Below are 20,435 nucleotides of genomic sequence, written 5' to 3' on the forward strand. Positions count from 1 at the left end.
ATATTGTAAATTTCATTGTATTTAATTTTTACCTTGGTTACTTATTTATGTTTTATTATGTTATTATTATTATTATTCTCTACAAAATTACCAATGTCGTTGTAACTAATTATTATTGCTTATGCTATTATACTTACTGTCTTTTGAAGTGTTAAATCTAATAGGTTTTTTACGTAAACTACTGTTTTTAAATTAATAATTTAATAATAATCAGATTTGAGTAATTTATTTTAAATATTTAAGAAAAATCTTCAATATATTTTTTATTTGTTTATACAGTAATGAACCAAACAAGCAGAATCAAATTATGCACAAGGTAGACTATAGGTTGTTTAAACTAAAATACAATATTTATCACATACCACTTGTTTTGGCTATATTTAGTAAAACATACACACAACGCATATAAATATTATCTAATAGCTTATAAAGTAAATAAAATTTGATATAATTTGAAAAACAAATTAAAAATAAATTGTACATTTCTATAATTTGTAGCATACAATACATTAAGTAATATTGTTATTTACAGTAGATTAAATTATTCTTTAGTACAATTGTGCGTGAATCACTCTACTGATAACATTGAACTTTTGTTAACAACAAACTAAGAGATTTCTTCATATTCATCCGATTTTACTGATGGTGATGGAGATGTCCTTGAGCTTTCTGATCTTCTAAATATTGATGGAGACATAGACCTCTTTTTTAAGCTAAAATATTTTATAAATTTATTATAAGAATCCTAATAAATTAATATATTTATATTTACTTAGGTAATGTTGAAGGCTTAAACATATCAGTAAGTTTTCCCTTGGTTTCCTTACTAGAAGAAACATCAGCATTATGAATACTGGTACTGCTTTTAAAGGACTAAAATACAAATAAATTGAGTATTTAAAATGTTGAAATTAAAATTTTCATATTTTATATTCATACCAAATCATTATCGTTATCAAAGCTCTTAGAACTTTTGGTTAACTTCTTTAATTTACCAAAAAGTCCTTTTTTCTTAGATTTTTCTCCACTAACAATATCACTTTTGGAAGAACTATTTGACTGTTGGCTAAAATATCAAATAAGCAATAAATACTTGATTTTTCTTTGTTTTAAATAATTGAGTTAGCATGTATATATTGTATATATATTTATATAGGTAGCTTATGAAAAATTTGATTTAAACTCCAATATTTTTTTATATATATATTTAGGAAGTATAAAAAGTGTCTAATGAATCTTTTTGAATTTAACTATATAAAAACTATTCTCAATGCACTAACACATCAATATCAGACCACCTTTACAACGCCATTTCCAACTATTGTAACTAACTCCTATCATACAATTTTAATGTTATTTAAGTATCACACTTAACACACCAAAATGTATCACCTTTTCATTTAAGTCCCTATGTATAGATAGCGAAAACTAGGAGTACCTTAATGTATAAAAAAAATTTAAAAAATTACTATTTTAGATCTATTCAAAACGTTTAACAACTAGAAATCAATTCAACAATGTATGCCATTGTCAAGTACTTAAAACTCCAATTAGGATAATACGCTGAAAAATTCTTATTAAAAACTCTGTGTATTGCATATAAAATCTCTACTTGAAAAACAATCATAATATAATATACCTATCAAAACTGTTGGGTTGTTTGATAAGCCGATTTCTTGACTGGCTACGTTCGTCTCTTTTCCATATGTCCTAAATATTGAATATTTTAAATAGGTTACTACTTGAAATATAATTTTCATCTAGCTAAGACTCACTTGATCAGTATTTCCAAAATTTTGTTCTAAAGAAAGACTTTTCCTATACAAACTACCTCTTATGGGAGGCTTGTCATGAAAATCGTTTTCAGTTGACGAAGACCTACAAAATAATTTCTATTAACTACTAGCATTTAAAAATTGTAGGTGATTCTAAATATTCGAGAAATTACCTGACTCCAAAAACTGCACGTTTTGATCTAACATCTTGTTGATTAGTATTGGTTACTAACTCTTTGGTCAATTCATTCACTTTATATAGTATTTGTTTGATTTGTTCGTAATTATTATTATTATTATTATTTAAGGTTTGATTGGAATTAAAATCTGGCGATGATTCTCTAGATATAGATGCTTTTCTTCTAGCCGGAGGTGTTGGCGCGCTTAACGACGAACTGACAGATTTATTTGAGGATTCGATATTTTCATTAAACATCATGGTTAAACTTTTTACCAATTGTGATAAATTATTAATTTTTATCTCTAACTGAGGATCAGTTCTCATTCGAACATTACACAATCTTAATGAATTGCATTCAAGTTCAATTTTATCTTTTTCTTTTCTTAATTTTTCATTAATTGTTCTTAACTTTGCATGAGCATCTCGCAAATCCATAAGATCACATTGCATCTAAAAATCAAAATATGCTTGAGTATATTAAACGAATAATATAAAATAATAAAATAATATTATCGTATATCTGTCGATAAAAGGTACCTATTTTATTTAAAAAAAAAATTATTACGCTTTACGCAGAAAAATTAAAAAGTACCATTACGTTTTCCTTAATTTCGACGAACATTTATAGTACCCCTCAAGCTGCTTACACACTAGGCGAGTTGTTCGCGCAAGAGCGCGGTTTTAAATTGCCGCGATTAATCGCTTAAAATTAAACAGCCTATTCTAGATTAGATCATTCGCACTATGAAAACCAAGTGAATAAAATCCGTCGTCGATCACGTGTGTATAATTTTGAGCGAACATTTTCTGAAGGCGGCTAAAATTAAACCCGTTGTTTTGACTGGGTCTATTCACACCAGGTGGATATTCACGGTGCCTAACTGCGATTATTTTCATTTTATAGAGAAAGTGGTGGTCTGTTCCTGTCATCAGTGTCGTCACAAGCTTTTGCGATGCCCTAGGCAAAACTAGTACAATTACCTTACGCCTAAATACATCTAACTATTTCAACTTGACAAATTGTGGACCCCCGTAGTTATCTTAAGTGCGAGGCCCTAAGCAATCGCCTAAGTTGCCTGCCCACTAACAAAGTCACTTTCTGTCATTTTTTATATTTTTGTATATTTTTAATAGTTAACTTCCATGAATATGGAAATATAATCGTAATGAAAAAATATCGTAATATTCATTACGAAATTGTCGTAAATTGAAATCCACATTTTAATAAAAATTATTTTGGGCATTAGTTAGGATAAACATGGCGTTCCCCCGTTCCAACGAAAAAATATAGTTGAGGTATGCAAAAAATCCAAAGCAACATTGGTTAGATGTAGTCAAAAGAAACCTGCAGGAATTGAGACCAGACTGCCATAGGGACCTAAACCATGTGTATAATAGAGAGAAGTAGAAGAATTTAGTATTGGGAGCAAAGGACCTAAATTCTAAAAAAAATATGAAAAATCGAGTTTATTCATATATAAATCTATCTACATGTATAATACACATGTTAGATTTATCATATACTTGATCGTATTATATACTTTAATTCATAGTCGGATTATTCGTCAAATCCATTTGGAAAAAAATTAGTATTTACTATTAAAATACATGTAATTAATACTTAGTTCTTACCTCACTGGTTTTCTTCCTATTTTCTTGTTGATCGACTTCCATATTCTTTGTAAGTTGATCGATACGTCTTTTCGATTCCAATCGATCCTTATCTCTTTCTCGTTCAACCTTACATTAAATATTGATTACACTTATTTATACAATACATAAATATAACGTTCTTATCTACTTCGTATAACGTCTGCCTTAGATCTCTCGCTAATGTAGACGTCTCTTGCAAGAGACGTTGCTGTTCTTCGCGTTCTTTTTGCCACGCAAGTTCCATTCTGGCTTTCAAACCAGTTAATTTAGATCTCCCTGAATTTAACAGCCGTTCTTCTTCCAACTAAAATGTCAATCACGAAAGTTTTATCAAATAAAATCCTAAATTCAAACAAACATATAAGACCTACTTTATTAATAGACGACGTCATTTCTGATTTTGTTATTTCCCATGATGATTTTTCTGACACTAATTCAGTTTTTAACCTTGAACATTCAAGTCTAGCTTCTGAAAGCTGTTCTTCCAAGCAAGATATCTGCTGTTGCAAACCTTGAATTTCTTCTCTCTATAAACATTTTATACTTCTCAATCGTTTTACTTATATTTAAGATTTTTGAATGGTTCTAAAATGACCCTGAATGTCATTACCTGAGTGTCGTTACTTTGAAATGTTGTGAGTCCCTTTTTGGGCATCGAATCTGCTGTTTCAGACATTTGCTTGTATGAATCCCGTTCTCTTTTAAACCTAAGCGTTTGAAATTGGCTATTTTTCAATTCTTCGGAAAGTACGGACATACGGTTATCATAGCGTACTTTTAAAGCGGCCACTTCAGTTTTTCTAGCCTGTTCTTCATTATACAATCTGTAAAAGTTACAACTAAAGTTTATAAATACTCAAACGGTACGTTATACATTTATACTGAAACATACTTTATTTTTATATCTTTTAAGTTCTTTTCGAGTATTTCAGTTTCCATTGATCTACTATGTTGAACCTTAACAACCTTTTCAAAGTCATCCAGATTCCGTTGTAAATTTTCATTCTAACAACAAAATAATTTATTTAAACTAGATTAATTTTATAGTTTATGACTACTGATTATTTGCTTTACGTCTTTCTTAAGTTTTTCTATTTGATCTGCATATTGACTACACTTATTATTTAAAGTTTTTATATCTTTTAAATATTCGTCCAAATTTCTTTTCATATTTTCCTTCTCTTTTATCCATGCATCATTCGAATGTGCCATTTCAAGGTCCTTTATTTTTTTCTACAATACAATTCATTTATTACAAATGTTTCAAAGTATATAGACCATTAATATTATTTTTATTATTTACCTGCATTTCAATTTTTTCTTTGTTCCATGTATCAACCGAGCTGTTATGTTTATCTTTCAACGTTCTTAATTCTAATTCAACTTTTAATGTATCTTTTTTCTTATTTTCTAATAAACTAAGGAATAATATTAACTGTCAGTTAAGTATTTCATAATGTAATAAAATAAATTAATAATTTAAATTAATCCGTGTGTAAAAGTAATTTAAGTAATATTATTGAAAATTAATCTATCATAAAAATATATATTTAGATAATATCATAGGTACCTTTGTAATTTTTCTTTTTCCGCAGTCAATTTACTTTTCATGTCTATTTGTTCTTTTTGTAGAACCTCATATTTATTGGAAATGTCTTTATAATTTTTTCGCTCAGTAAGTAATTCGTGTTCCATCACTTAAATCAATATATAATTTAAAACAATACCTTAAACATAGATTTAATTCTATATTTACTTTTTATTTTTTTTTCAAATTCATTTTGAATATCTATTATTTTTTTATTTTCTTCAAACGAGGATTTTTCTTGTAACTTTTTGATACATTCGTCTTTGCTTAATAATTCTTTTTTATGAGCTAATTTTAAGTTTTCTATTTGTTGTCTCTCACTCTGTTCAATTTTGTAAATAATATTATTATTAATATAAATATTAATAAAAGAAGTTATAATACATAGTTTGCTGTATATAGCAATATAGTTTTTATTTATTTTAGTCAAATTAAAACCATATATAATATTATATTATACCAATTTTAAATATTCTCATTTATTTATTTTTAAGAGCATTTTGATCCATAATACTCTAACTCACTTAATACCTTATGACTATAGATTATATTTAAATTTAATATTGTATTAATACAATTTTACTTAATTGTTAAATATAAAAGTCAATCAGTTCTCATAAAAATAAGACTATTAAGTAGATATATAGTATTTCATTAATTATTATTTACCTTAAGTTGACTTTCAAGATCTATTTTTTTAGCTTCTAATTGCTTAACAGCTTTTGTCTGCTTATCAAAATCAGCTTTAACCTCCTTAGTCTTTGTAAATTAGAAAATATATATAAATACAATTTATAATATTTATAAATAAAATTTTAGTAGATACCTTAGATTGTACAGTTTTTACTATTGGCTTATTACTACTTTTGGATGCTAATTTTGTTTGGTAATCTACAACTTTAGCTTTCAAATGTTCTTTTTCTACTTCAAATTCTTCAATTTTTCTTTTTAAAACGGTAATTTCCTAAAATTTTAATATATATATTTATTCCAGTTTTATCTAATTTATAGAATCTATTTTTTTGAATAGTAAGTATATAGCTAATAATGATTTATACGAATAACAACAAATTATAATTGTAGGGAAAAAAATAAACAATTAGGTACTTGTTCACTGAGTTCAAGAAGTAATTTTAGTTCTGTTGCATCCTCAACATCTGATATTCCTTCATCTCTATCGGTAATATTTGTTGAACGATAGTCTACACATAAGTTAATTTATATTTAAATTTTTAATTTGTCAAAAATATTTAATCTTATATTTACTTGATTTTGTAGCCATTTTTTTGAGTTGCATCACCATTGACTCGTTATCTTCTTCTAAACGACTCACTTTGTTTCTTAAACTTTTAGCCTATCATTTTAATTTTTGTTAATAATCTAGTTAATATATTAATTTATGTATAATATTAGTTTTTAATCCTTACTTCTTCTTCGGAAAATCTTAATTGCTCTCGCATATCAGCTTCTCGTTCAATTGAATCTTGCAAATCCCTCTGAAGTTGAACTGGATCTTCTTGGGAATCACCTCGAGTTAGAGACTCTCTTGAAACCCTCTAAATATTAAAATATATTATTGATCAAATAAAAGGAGAGTTGTGGATGTATTTTCGTTAATCAAAACATAAATATACTTCTCCAGATGCCGACTTAGGTATCATGCCTAACATAGGCCTTTTTTTTTGATCCACTTGTGATACATTTGATTTTGATTTTTCTAAATCATTTTGTAATCGTTCTATTAACTGTAAAAACTGGATAGTTATAGTTATAATATTAATAATAACAATAATTTTATACTTGCAAACCTCTTTGGCTTTTTTGTCATTTTCAACTTTTTCATTTTCCATTTCTTCCATACGTCTTTCAGCTTTTTTTAATTTAAATGCTAAAATTCGACAATTTTTAGAAACTTGATCAAATTCTCTTCTTAGCATAATAAATTCATTATCTATTTCTTCTCTATAATATATAATTTATTTTTTAAAACAATTTATATCAACTTCATTATTGATATTTTATAGTAAATAAAATACTACAAAACTTTAAAAAGTCGTAAAAGAGAGTAAAATGAACCAGAAAATCATTGTTTATCCTATTCCACCAATTATGTTATCAATATATATAATACCATACATTTTTTTAGTTAAATATTTAAAACATAAAGTATAACACATAATATAAATATAAATCAACAAATATTTATTGATTTATTTATTAAGGAATTAATAATTTATGCAATGTGACAAATTACGTAATATTTAATATTATTAAAAATGTATTATTTGTAATTTCTTAATTTTAAATGAAACATAATTATAATTGTACTATAGAAATCGCAATAAAATATAATTACAGGCCTCAAAATTTGACATTCAGTCGATCCATCGGGAAATTTCCCGTTCTACTGATCTGCCAGTTCGCCCCTGAATATTTCCATATATATACCACAAGCAATTAATTTGTCGTAGTTTGATATTAAATTAACGTTAACATCTTAAGAATGAAAAATTGATTGATCTTATAATAAACAAGTAAATTGAATAACTTATCATGTAACATCTACCTATGAGGCTTTACTGGCTACTATAATTTTTAAATTATAGTAATATTGTATTATATACATTATTCAAATATATTAAACAGTTGTCATATTACAGTACTTGTTTTTAGTTTTAAATTATTGAACACAAATATTGTTGTTTTATATTATATACCATATAAATATATATATATAATACAATTATTACTTAGATTATAAATTATTTTTCTCTTAAAAATTTTCATCTTAAACTGTATCCCACTTAATAAGAATAAATAATAAGCATGACAGATTTAAGAACTAGGAGCACTTTTTTATAATATTTAATAAAATATGGTTCTTGGTTGATTAATTTATAGAGGAAATATAACTATAATGCACAATGGTGCCAAATGAAATTGAAAAAGCTAGTTCAAATAATTAGATTGACCCGTTCACTCCTTACAATTTACCATCCTTTAAAATCTCCAATTTTTAAGTTTTTAGGAATCAATAAATAAATATAACACTTTAAATAAAAAATATATGTATAAAATAATTAATTTGGTTTTGTTAATAATATTTATTTTAATATTTTTAATATTTGAATTTTCTAGGCAGTTCAATTGAACAGTACGTGTTTGGCATCACTAAAACTATAAGATTTAAAATGCATAAATTATTTCAAAAAAGTAATAATGTGTTATCAAAATATCAAATTTTCAGCAATAAGTAATTCTAAATTTTAAATGTATATACCGAAAGTTATCTCTCATTTCTTGTTCCATATTACGAATTTCTTTATTTAAATCGTTATTTTCTTCTGTCAACTCTTCAATTTTAGTTTCTGCAGCTATTAATTTAGAATGAACCAATTTAACATCGTCCGACTTTTTATTGTTATTTTTGTTTTTATCAAGTTCAACTTCTAATTCACGAACACGTTGTGTAAGTGTTCTTTTTTCATCAGTGAGACTTTCACAAGTAGATTTTAAATCATTTACTTTTTGTTGGTGCTTCAACAACTATCATAATACATTGTAATAATATTTATATTAGTTATTATAGTTTTTAATTTTAAATTATTTTATTTATTTATTTTTTATATATATACTTCAGAAGCTGTTGTGCGAGACGTTGGAGTTGTATCCAAAGACGCTAGTCTTCTTAATAAAATATCACTTTTTTCCCTTTCAGCTTTATCACATTTTTCTTTCATCAATTTTAATTCTGCTTTTAAATTAATTACTTGGTCCTAAAATCACAAAAACTATTAGATTTTTATTCAAAGTTAACGCCGTTAGTACAGTTGAATCATGATATATCAAATCTGAATCGATACAAATGTTTGACAATATTCATATATATATATTAGGTTCATGGGCGCAACTAGAGCCCAAATATTGGGGGTGTTGAAATTGCAAAAATAAAATTGAATGGTATTTCAGTGTAATTACTATAGAATATATAGATCTGAAAAAAAAATGAATGCTACATTTAAACTCAAGGGTGCTAATAACCCTTTGTACCCCCTTAATTGCGCCTATGATTAGGTTCCTTAATCAATTTATTTTAACACCATTTTTTCTTAGTAAACTAAAATTTGAGTAGCTCAAATCTCCCCCTAACTTTGGTTGAATCGAAATATCACAACTCAACTGTAAAATTATATAGTTCTCACGTGCAAATCTTCTTCGTTTAAAATAGTAGCATAAGTATCAGTTGTAGTATCAGAATCAGCTAAACTAATGGTATCATCGTCATCATTATCTACATTTTTATCATCTGGTATATATTTCGTCTAAAATAAATCAAATTGAAACTATAACCTTTGTGAAACTTTAACTTCCTAAGTGAATATTAACATTGTTATGATGATATTAACATGCACCGGTGTATTTTGGTCGATATCTCCATTGTAACTATTTCTTGGACTAGAGACTTCCATAGAATCTGTTCGTGAAAGATTTTGTCTTCTCCGTACTGTATATTCTGGGACTGTCTGTTCGTCATCTAAAAATAATGAAAAAATAACAGTATAATTCAGGATAATATACAAACAAGCCTTTTTTGTAAATCTTACTTTTTAATTTTCCGATTTGATGTGTAACACCATCTGAAAGTGACGTTAAATCTGGCGTCGATGTCCACGATGAAGCATTTCGACCGGGCCCAAAACCTTTGTCTAATTTATTATAATTTTGATCATTACTTGTCATCGAATCTGAAGAAATATTTTTCAAACCCGACTCATTCGTTGCTCTAAATTAAATATTATAACTATTTTTCAGAAGTATGATACATTTATAACAATAATTACGAACTCATTATTTAAGGCAGGAGTCGATAACGTTGTGTCATCTTTCCTGAGTGATGTCTTCCCATTATCCTTGTTTCTGTTTGAGTGATCTTTATAGTCTCTAGAATAATAAATAGCGTACGTATTTAATTTTAACCACGTAACATATAAAAATAATCATAGATATATACGATTACGTATTGAAAGGTCACTTAATTTTAGAACTCTTAACACTAAGTATATAAATCGAATGTCTTTTTAGTTCATTATTGGTAACAATAAAACATTTCAGATAAAAATAAATATAAATGGTAAAGTAACCTAACCAAATTTAGTGAATAAGTATTTTATTTTTTATTTATTATATTATACATCAAATAAATATGTTTTAAAATTTTGATACATCATTTTATGGGCCTAGATATGTATAAATATATATTATATACATATATTTAACTATTTGATTAAGAATGTAGGTAATTTACCAATGACGCATCTATAACCACAAGTTAGATGATTTGATACTTTAAGCTAATATTATTTGTTAATATTGATCATTATCAATTATTTTTTTTTATAGTTCATAGTTTTTGTTTTTAAAGCACCTATAAAATAATATCCATAAAAATATATGGATATTTGTGTATTTACTTTAAAATAATATTAATTGCTTTAACCAGCTATGTTATAATATTTGAATAGATTAACTATAATGATTAAAATACTTTTAAATCATTAGACCTTTATTGTTATGACTATTCATTACTGATATTACTTAGTATAGGTTTAATATGCATTTTTAATGTTAACTGCTACTTATTATAAATTATTTACAAGATATCCAATAAAATCGATTCCAACGAATATTATATTCTTTAGTAAAGATATTTTAAAATCATGCCGTGTTCATAAGAGAAAGAACATTGTATAATATATCATATGTATTTTTGTAAACCTAGTTTGTTGAAAATAAATAGAACATTTATGACAGTAAATGCACAAAGTTTATTGTCTGAACTTTATTGTCTGATAAATTCAGGATTAGAGCTACATATAAGTTAATGCTCTAGTTAAAATTTATTTAATTTGTATTCAACAATATATTGCTAAAACCACTACACTTAGGTTTCCAGTGGAAATTTGCAATCAAATTTAGTTGTATAAAGTGTAACTAAATTTGAACATTTGATTGGTTCGAGCATCACTGTTTATTAAATACAATTTAGTAGGTATTTTCTATAAGAATCTTTAATCCATAAAAAAAAGCCAATGGTTATTTTTATGTTAAAATTAGAGTTATAATATATTATAGTTTTTTAAGCTGGACAACGAACCATTTTTTTCTCAAAATAGTTAATGTATAGTATTTCACATTCACTCCGCATAATTATTAAAAATTAATCTTAATGCTGGTAGAAAAAGTAAATATCGAAAATATGACTATATATTGTTTTATATACAAATTTATCTATCGTTCATTACTTAATTATTTTTTTACAAAATAAAAAAAATCTTTTGACAATTAATTGTGTTAATCGCCCAGTCTTTTAAAATACTATCAACTTGGCAACAAAATATTTTGACTGGCAACATTTGTTTCGTATCTAGATGTAACAAGTTTAAAAATGCACTGATATATTATGTATAATGTATATAGGTACTATAACCAAATAAATATACATTTTACAATGTTAGTTAAATCATGGATGCAAACATGAAACCCACTTTTAGAGTATTTCGTCTTTGATTATAGGGATATGAAAATTTATTTACACCTTACATGATTATTTAACCTCGATTATATATTATTATTGCATAAATCGATATTTCTACTCCGAGATATAACAAGAAATCGGTTTCTACAATCATACGTTTTTATTCTATTCGATAGGTCTTTGGGATTCGGATGACTTAATTTATATACTACCTAATTTATCTCTACGTACAATTTGCAAAATACCTACACTTTTTCTGTTATCATACCCATATAGTACAGTGGCGTACATAGAAAATATTTTCGGGGAGGGGGGGGCTACTATGGAAAGAGTTAAATTGCCACTGCTATTTAAGAATTACTAACAAGCACAGTAGGTACTTATCTACATTTCATTTACAGAATATCCCAAAACTATTTGATAAAGTCAATAAAAATTGTTTCAACTGATCACATTATTTACATATTTCCTATAGTAAGTATAATCCTGTATTTATGAACAAAGGATATATGATGTAGTACTTGACTATTTAATATATGTCTACTGGATTATTTCTATAATAAAATATACTTGTATTATACAATTATAATTTATTTATTTATTACATAATTAACTCTTAATAATTAGCATTGAACAATAAATCGAGGACCTTAAAATATTTTAATGAACTATTGAAGTACAACTGAATAAAATAAATGCAACCAGGTTAAAATCATTCTATTTTTTTTTTTTTACAAAATTATTTCTAAATAAGCATGAAGCACCATTAAAATATAACAAACGTTTAAAATAATTTTTAATTTTTTTGAAACATTTCGGGGGGAGGGAGCTATAGCCCATTAGGCAACCCCCTATATACGCCACTAATATAGTATATAGTTCACTTATTCTGTCCGAGACTGTATAGCATGGACGTTTATTCAAAATGTCCCCCCTCAAGTTTTCCCGTACCTACATTATATAATGTTCATTGTTAAATTAATATCCATTCGTTGTTAATTAATTGAACATCTATTTAGTTGTGGAAACTGTTTATTTTATTCGAAAATTAACATATTTGATGTTTGTGCTTTAAAACGTAATTAGTCCGGTGAATTATCTTAGATGGAAGTGTTTGATGTGTAATGCATTTTATATTAAATACACTAAGGCACATGATCTCCGATTGTTATTCTATGGGTTTTACGTTCGTAGAGAACGTATACCTGTATGGACCACGGCATACACGTGTGGGTCGTATTATTACTATGTACTTGTAATATGCATCGTATGTACATTTTAATAGTTCGAATTTTAACACGAAGAAATTCGGAAACTTGAAACTTTCGATCTTAAACGTAACTAGTCGTATTAATATTGCAACAACAACCGAGTAAATTTGTACTCTCCGGGCGTTCACCGCTGCGTTTCGTAAAAACGTAGATTATATGCTTAGAGCTATATATAGGGTTCACCTGAAACACCGTTTGCATCTGGTCGGCCAACGGACTTGCGGGTGGAATCCGAGCGGACACAACGGGTCGCCTTTCACGGATGGTTTCACGTGTTGCATTTTTCGCGAGATATGATGTACGTGGTATGTGTCTTCTCTTCGGCGAAGGAGAGAAGAAAAAAAAAAATTAAAAAAAATCCGATCGCGCGCGAGCGCACCACACACTCGCGGCCGTACGAGCTATTCGCTACTTCCAAAACAATAATAACAACAGTAATGATAAACGTGCCGTCCACCACCGGTATGCAAATCTAATGAATAAGACGTGTCGTATTATTGCGGCTGTACATGATTCTTTTGCGTTCACCTGTTCACGTCGTTCGCGATCATCGTGGCGAAAACGCGCGCACTGAACTCGGGCACACACCGCGCACACGCATATTCCGCATCGTTTTCGTTAGGCCATTTCGATGTGTACACACGAACAATATAAATACGTATACGTACCTATACACGTATACAAAAATGCGTGTATGTGTGTGTGTTGTACACGCGCGTATTCGGAGAGACGCTGGTCTTCGCTGGGATTTCGCTCCGCCCAATGTGGCTACCCGTCTCGGTATAAATAAACTTTGCTCCGCTACCGCCGCCGTCGCGTTGCACACACGCAGTACACAATGTACACATATAAATATACATGTGTGTGTGTGTGTGTGTGTAATTATAATTATATATATACATATATATATATATATTTATATATTGCCACCGGCGCTCTGTATCGTCGTCATCGTTGCCGTCGACTTTTTTCGATGGGCCGCGGAAAACGAAGAATTCGCGAAACGAACAAGTATGGATTTGGAAGCAGGCCGGACGCAGTGCAAGGCCGCGAAGGAAAATTGAGTTTACCCGACACTCCTTGAAATTCGTGTACTAACTGTACAGTCTTCCAGAGTCCTTCTGAAGTCTTAAGTCCCCTACCGTGTAGCCCCGACTGATTTGAATCCTACTTGTGGGAGGCAATGGCGTCCCTAGACCCTTTAATAGGGGGGAGTGATAAAATTTCATACTTTCATACATTCACAATTATGTATTTTCCTAGTATGATACATAATTGTGTATTATTTATATTTTCCTAGTATGATATAAATAATACACAAATAATAACAATCTGTAGAAAAAAAGGCAATGGGAGGGGATGACTGTTCCATTCGCCTTCTCTGAGAAGGCCTCTGTGGGGGGGGGGGGGGTATTCGTGCAGCATAATTGTGGTGCTAAAATTATTCTTAATCAACATATGTGAGACAGCAACTGCGAATGATTACATAAGTATTTATAATAAAACGATATACCATGAATAAGTACCCTTAATAAGGAAATAAGTAAAGTAAATATTATTTATATGGGTTTTGATATATTTAGGTAATAATAATTTGTATTATTACCTATTTATTTACTTGTTGAAATTTTGACAATGGAGAGGGGTTTGAACTCCCAACGAGTGATTTCGATAAAATCTATTGTCCTATTAAAGAACAAAATACATCTGCATAATAAACTATCCCCGAGACGATTTTAACCACAAATGGTAACTTAAGGGGACAGAGGTAGTTCTATGAGACAATATAAACTTAATTGGTCAATCAGTGAAAAATACAGATCAAAGTAAAATAAATATTTAGAATTGGGAGTTCCAAAATGTTGGCGTACATTTGAGGAACTATCTGAATGCAATAAAATTATATAATTATTTAAATCATTTTATTAATGTATAAATTATATAAAGTTTGGTCATTTTTAACGATTTAATTTTAACATATAAAGAAGTTGTCTCCTCTATTATTCTTGAGAGACGCTGATTTTGTATCCTTTTATTCTCATACATGAGTACGTATAAAACTTGTTCACTGATCATTTTATTTTTCATTGTAGAAAATTAATTTAGTGTAATAATTCAATAAAATAGGTTATAAAATAAATGAATATACACGGCATATAAATCTTCAAATTTTTATAAAATATATCAAAATAGTTTTTTTTTTTAATTTTCTTATATTCTTGCCACTATTTCGCCCTCTCTCTCAATGCCTTATATGGCACTAGAAATTCGTCTCACACTTCATCTCACATATCAATCACCTACATTATGCATTACACTACAGGTACATAAAAATGTGAAATATTTTGTCGATAAATTTGATCTTTGAAAAATTTTCTGAATCATATCGTAATAATATGTAGTCAGAACATTTTTTATTTTTATTTATCAATTAAAATAATGGCATACTTCCGTTTTGCAAAAACGCTGGTGCAATTATAACAGTAAAATAAACAAACAACAACTAATTTAAACATCGAAAGACGAAAATATAAATAGTATAACAGAAGTATGTGCCTGTAAATGAACTCTACTCTCAGTGGCATATTTACGGAGGGGGAGGGTCCCGGGTCTCGACCTCCCCAGAAAAAAATTTAAAAAGTCATAAATAACTTGGTACGTAGGTACCGAGAAAGAGAATTTTCATTTTATATTATGGGTTTTTAATGTTTCTATTATAAAAAAAATATATATACAATATTGATTGTATAAATAACTTGGATTTAACTTTTGGTTATTTTTGTTGCGTCGTCGCCGTCCAACGACGATAACGAATCCGACAACGGCAACAACGACGGTAATTGCTAATTTATAATTTTTAATTTAATTTACAAATATTGTTGTTTGATGTAACGTGTAAAATGAAAATATTAAAATGATCTAATTTTTATTTGATGCATTACTCAAATTTTTATACTTCCAAATTTATAATGCTTGTATACACTAGGTTTACATAATATTAATTTATTTTATATATTATTCTAAATAGATCACAATTATGACTTCTAAGAAGCAACCCAATATTCAGTCTTTTTTTTAAACCTCAAAAAGTTGATAATATACAAAATAACACAGGTTCAGTAGTTTCAGGATCAGATACTGATATCCCTACGTCGTCCACGTCCCATATAAATAGACACGATATTTTCAATTATGTCAAAAGAGTATTGACTCAAAATGAAATACATGATATATAGTGAAATATAGATAATATAATATAAATAATATAATTATTACATCATAACTCGTGTGTGTTTTTTTATATTATAAAGTTTAGGTACTTAATATTTAGACCCCCCCCCATAAAAAATTTGAAAATACGCCACTGTCTACTCTGTATAGTGTATTTAATATTATTTAATATTAATGCTTAATACCATGTAGTACAATTTAATAATTGATAAGTCTGACGTTAATTATCTGTTATCTTTGTGAAAGTGTACATCTATAATATTAGCATTAGTCCATAATATAAAATTTGTTATAAACGTTTAGCGAGTTACTGAGGAATAAAATATGTGTTTACTGTTGATTCTTTAAAGGAAAAAGTTGAAAAAAATATCAATATAAATACCTACATGCAATCCAATGGTCCTTAAAATAAAATTTAATACATTCCCGACTAAATAACATATCCTGTTCAGTGTTACCCGTCACGGGATGGATTTGAAAGTGTATTACAAAGTATGCATGCAATTTGAAGGAAAAAAATAATATATAAAATAATAATAGTTAATCATTTTTATACATGTAAAATACAGAATTTCGTTATTTTAATTACATTTTTTACATAAATTTATATTAAACATAAAATATTAAACATACAATATATATTTAACATAAAATTATATAAATAACAATGAAGATTCTAAGTTACTCTTGTAAATGAAGGGTTATGGGGAAAAATGATAATAGTCAATATTCTTAAGCAGTTTAAGAACTGTTACTGCTTAATATTTCAGTTTTAAAGTTTAAGAACTCAAAATACTAAAAGATAAAGTACGAAATAATTTTAAAAAATGTACTTTGTAAAAATGTAAAAATTATTGATTTATTGTTCCTTTTTTCTCTTAGCCCTTCAAATAGCAATATTTACTTTTCGATTTTTTTATACCCGTACATAATTGTATGAAAAATACCGAGCCCAAGAATCTCACATGTTTCCCTTAATACTACATAGTTTTGTTTACTTTTAAGAAAATATGCTTCTAATTGAAGTAATAGGTACTACTGTAATATAGTTTTTTTTTTCTATTCTTATGCACAGTGTGCCGCAAGTTATGAAATATTTTAATAATGTGTCGTCGAATGTCGTAATGTCGTGAGGTTGACAAACATTACTAGTCTAATCCGCCGACACCCGCCGCTTTGACGACGTTATGTATTTACGTCGTCTCATCCGGTCTGCTGCTGTTGTGGCAGCTGCTATCAGCGGCGAATAGCGTGCACACTGCACAGTGGGCAGGTCGGGCTTGCTCCATTTCCATTGAATGTTCTATATACATTTAATTTTTTTTCATTCTATATGCACCATAGAATGTTTATAAACATGATAATAATTTTTATTTTTTCAGCACTTTAGGCAATAAAATGAATATTTATTTTATTAATATTTTAAAATTAAATTAAATTTACCCACTAAAATGTTGTACTATTTTTGTAGATATGTGTATTTCCGTTTTACTCAACTCGTTTGATCTTATTATGTAGGTACTGCGAGAGAGTTATTGCGTAAGGCGATTGTCTCTCCGGTCGAAGGTAAGGTGTAGGATCGGTACTGAAAAAGTATCGGGTATACATTTATATTTAAGCGTTGTATATTATACTTGATGTAGGTACACAGTAATTATTATTGTACATATAAACATACGCGTGCAACATTCTACTCTCTACCGCCACTGCAGTGAGTTAGGTTAACCTGTGTTACGAAGAAAAATGCCGTACAGAAATCCTATTAGTTTTTTAAAATGTTCCTCCGGCGTTCAATTATTAGGTATAATTGTTGTGACCAAACGATGACAATGCGTTTGATCGATTAAAACAGAAACAAAAGAATATTTAAAACTCGGCTGTTATATACAGTTAACGCAGGACCTGTCCTCTAAACGTTGATCTCGGGCACGCCTCTGCGACAACGGACGCACGTTATACTCCAGCAGGTGTGCGAGTTTGCCTAAAAATAAACGGCCCGCGACCGTCCTTTTGCATATATTATATCCGTCAGTGCGTGCGTGTGTAGAGCGTATTTAATTTGAACATTCATCAGTCATCGAGAGCATTCGAGACGCCTACGAGTTGTTTTCGCGCGGAAAAAAATTAGGATAAAAAAAAAAAAAAAATTAAAATTACATTACCGCAGCAGTAGGTACCACTACTGTGTCCGTATATCAATAATAATGTAACGTTTCCGCATATACGGTTATTTTTAAAGCGAACGCGACGGCATTCTAGGCAAGAATTCAACGTTCTATGAAATGTAATATACAATATTGAACATCACAATGTCCATTATACCGTCCTGAAGGAACTATGAATATGAAAGGCTACGGGGGAAAACGATACCTAATAGTCAATATTCCTAAACTGTTTTAGTGTTGCAGTTTAAAAGTTTCAAAACTCAAAATACGAAATAATGTATTGTGGTAACACAACTAATTTTTGATAAAATCAATAAAAAAAAAAAAATTAATTTACTTTTTTAAATAAATGATTGATGATGATGAAATAAATGATAAGATGACGTAATTATTTTTTTTTTTTTTTTACTATTATCGTTTTTCCGCGTATCCCTTCTCATGTACCTAATAGAAATAATATTGTGAAATTTGCTGGGTTGATAACGCTAATGTTTCAATGGGTGACATAGACGCTTAGAATTTCACCATTGTTATTTTAATTGATGTTGATGTAGCTATGTAAAGTGGGTTTGAATACTATAATATACTGGTAACCAGCAACTCTGAACAAATTTTTACAAAATTAATATCAAATGGTATGTACCTAAGTGGTATAAAATCAATTATATATTACATAAATAAATATCTACGTATATATTTATAAATTATATTATATATATTATAAAAATATTGTATAATTATATAACCATCAATATTATACATCCTAAAGTATAGATATTTAAATTATTTTAGGTTTATATACATTTAATTTAATGGTCATTTTATACATTAATATTTATAATACTATTACTATAAATTATAATGTGTAATATAAATACTTATAGGCATAATAAGTAATAAAAAAAATTGAGTTCTGAAAATCAAGTTGTTATAAAAATTATTAAAAATTGAAGCAGACAAAATAAAAATAATTAACAGGTCAATTTATAATAAAGTTAAAATATTGAACCAATTTGAACATTAATTTGGATTGAAGACGAATTATTATAATGATTACAAAGTTCATATAAATTATTGATAGTTGAGTTACAGTTATACAAATTTCATTTAGGTCCATTCCGATATATTTATCATTAATCTTTGTACATAAAATTTTTTTGTTTAATGTAGTCAGTAACTAATTGAATATAATTAAAAAAAACAATTTGGGGTATGCAACTATGGATTGTTTGGACAAATAAATTATATCTTTGGGTACTTTAATAATATAATTTCATAAAAAAAAAAAAAAAAAAACCATAAATATTTAATTTACTGAAAAATCTTTTTTAAATTATGAATGTCTTGTTATAGTTTATTGAATAATCATTAATAAACTTGCATTTAATGCTAAGAGTCAACAGGACGTCACTATAAAATACAAGTATAAAACCTATATAACTAGAACTGTAAAATACCAAGATGATTAAAGGTGATATAATTTAATTGAATATTAATTTATTTAGCATTTATAAGGTCAAAAGAGCTATAAAATTACCATACCTGTATAAATCTTACAAGCATAGAATGTACACATTTTTATATATTTTATTTTTCATAAATAACTCAACCTTTTAACAGAATGTGACCTTTATAAAATGCTTAATAATTTACCTACATTTTACAAAATTAAATAACCTTTGATTTTTTGATTTTTATTATTCACAGACAAAAAAATAATGATAATTAATTTAAGTATATGTCAGTATGTCACAATGACAATAGCCATATACATATAAATAATTCAGCAATTTAGAAATATTTTTTTTATTTTTTTATGTAAAGAATATTTATAAAATAAAAATTTCTGAAATAGAAATAATATAATTTACAAAAAACTAGTTAAAACTTCCCTACATTCGACATAAATTAATTTTTGTTTTATTTAAACATGCTAAATGTGTTTCAAATAATAATTTGTAAATAAATATAATATAAAAAGATAGTTTTAACCCATCCAAAATTAATATTATATGATCACCAAATGTTTTCAAATT

At 27.5% G+C, this 20,435-nt stretch overlaps 1 protein-coding gene across 3 annotated transcripts; it reads right to left on the reverse strand.

Moving 5' to 3' along the window:
- Nucleotides 1-4: 4 nt before the first annotated feature.
- LOC112689070 (myosin-8) lies at nucleotides 5-13,745 on the reverse strand. Of its 3 annotated transcripts, none has more exons than XM_025562575.1 (29): nucleotides 13,187-13,745; nucleotides 10,043-10,138; nucleotides 9,802-9,980; nucleotides 9,610-9,731; nucleotides 9,400-9,519; nucleotides 8,833-8,973; nucleotides 8,478-8,743; nucleotides 7,006-7,159; nucleotides 6,832-6,951; nucleotides 6,625-6,753; nucleotides 6,464-6,551; nucleotides 6,305-6,399; nucleotides 6,024-6,161; nucleotides 5,867-5,956; nucleotides 5,366-5,519; nucleotides 5,180-5,306; nucleotides 4,913-5,027; nucleotides 4,684-4,842; nucleotides 4,502-4,614; nucleotides 4,220-4,433; nucleotides 3,981-4,136; nucleotides 3,758-3,913; nucleotides 3,589-3,696; nucleotides 1,949-2,406; nucleotides 1,776-1,878; nucleotides 1,640-1,710; nucleotides 940-1,066; nucleotides 773-873; nucleotides 5-713 (listed from the first exon to the last, which is right to left on the reverse strand). In XM_025562575.1, exons 1-29 carry the CDS (start codon nucleotides 13,282-13,284, stop codon nucleotides 608-610), a joined length of 4,104 nt encoding a protein of 1,367 aa, XP_025418360.1. In that variant the 5' UTR covers nucleotides 13,285-13,745; the 3' UTR covers nucleotides 5-607. The 3 variants fall into 3 exon arrangements, with proteins under 3 accessions (XP_025418360.1, XP_025418362.1, XP_025418359.1); XM_025562577.1 differs by having other exon boundaries at nucleotides 6,832-6,942; nucleotides 9,604-9,731; XM_025562574.1 differs by having other exon boundaries at nucleotides 9,604-9,731.
- Between the last annotated feature and the right edge of the window lie 6,690 nt (nucleotides 13,746-20,435).

Source organism: Sipha flava, unplaced genomic scaffold (genome assembly GCF_003268045.1).
Source record: "Sipha flava isolate LNK unplaced genomic scaffold, YSA_version1 42_pilon_pilon, whole genome shotgun sequence".
NCBI lineage: Eukaryota > Metazoa > Arthropoda > Insecta > Hemiptera > Aphididae > Sipha > Sipha flava.

Bases quoted from the DNA above. Each gene is read 5' to 3' on its own strand.
- LOC112689070 (XM_025562574.1), bottom strand. From the start codon at position 13,284: ATGCAACACGTGAAACCATCCGTGAAAGGCGACCCGTTGTGTCCGCTC. The intron at 6,400-6,463 runs GTAAATATAAGA...ACTTATGTGTAG, and splicing joins AAAAATGGCTACAAAATCAA to ACTATCGTTCAACAAATATT. The intron at 874-939 runs GTATGAATATAA...TTTGTATTTTAG, and splicing joins TTGATAACGATAATGATTTG to TCCTTTAAAAGCAGTACCAG.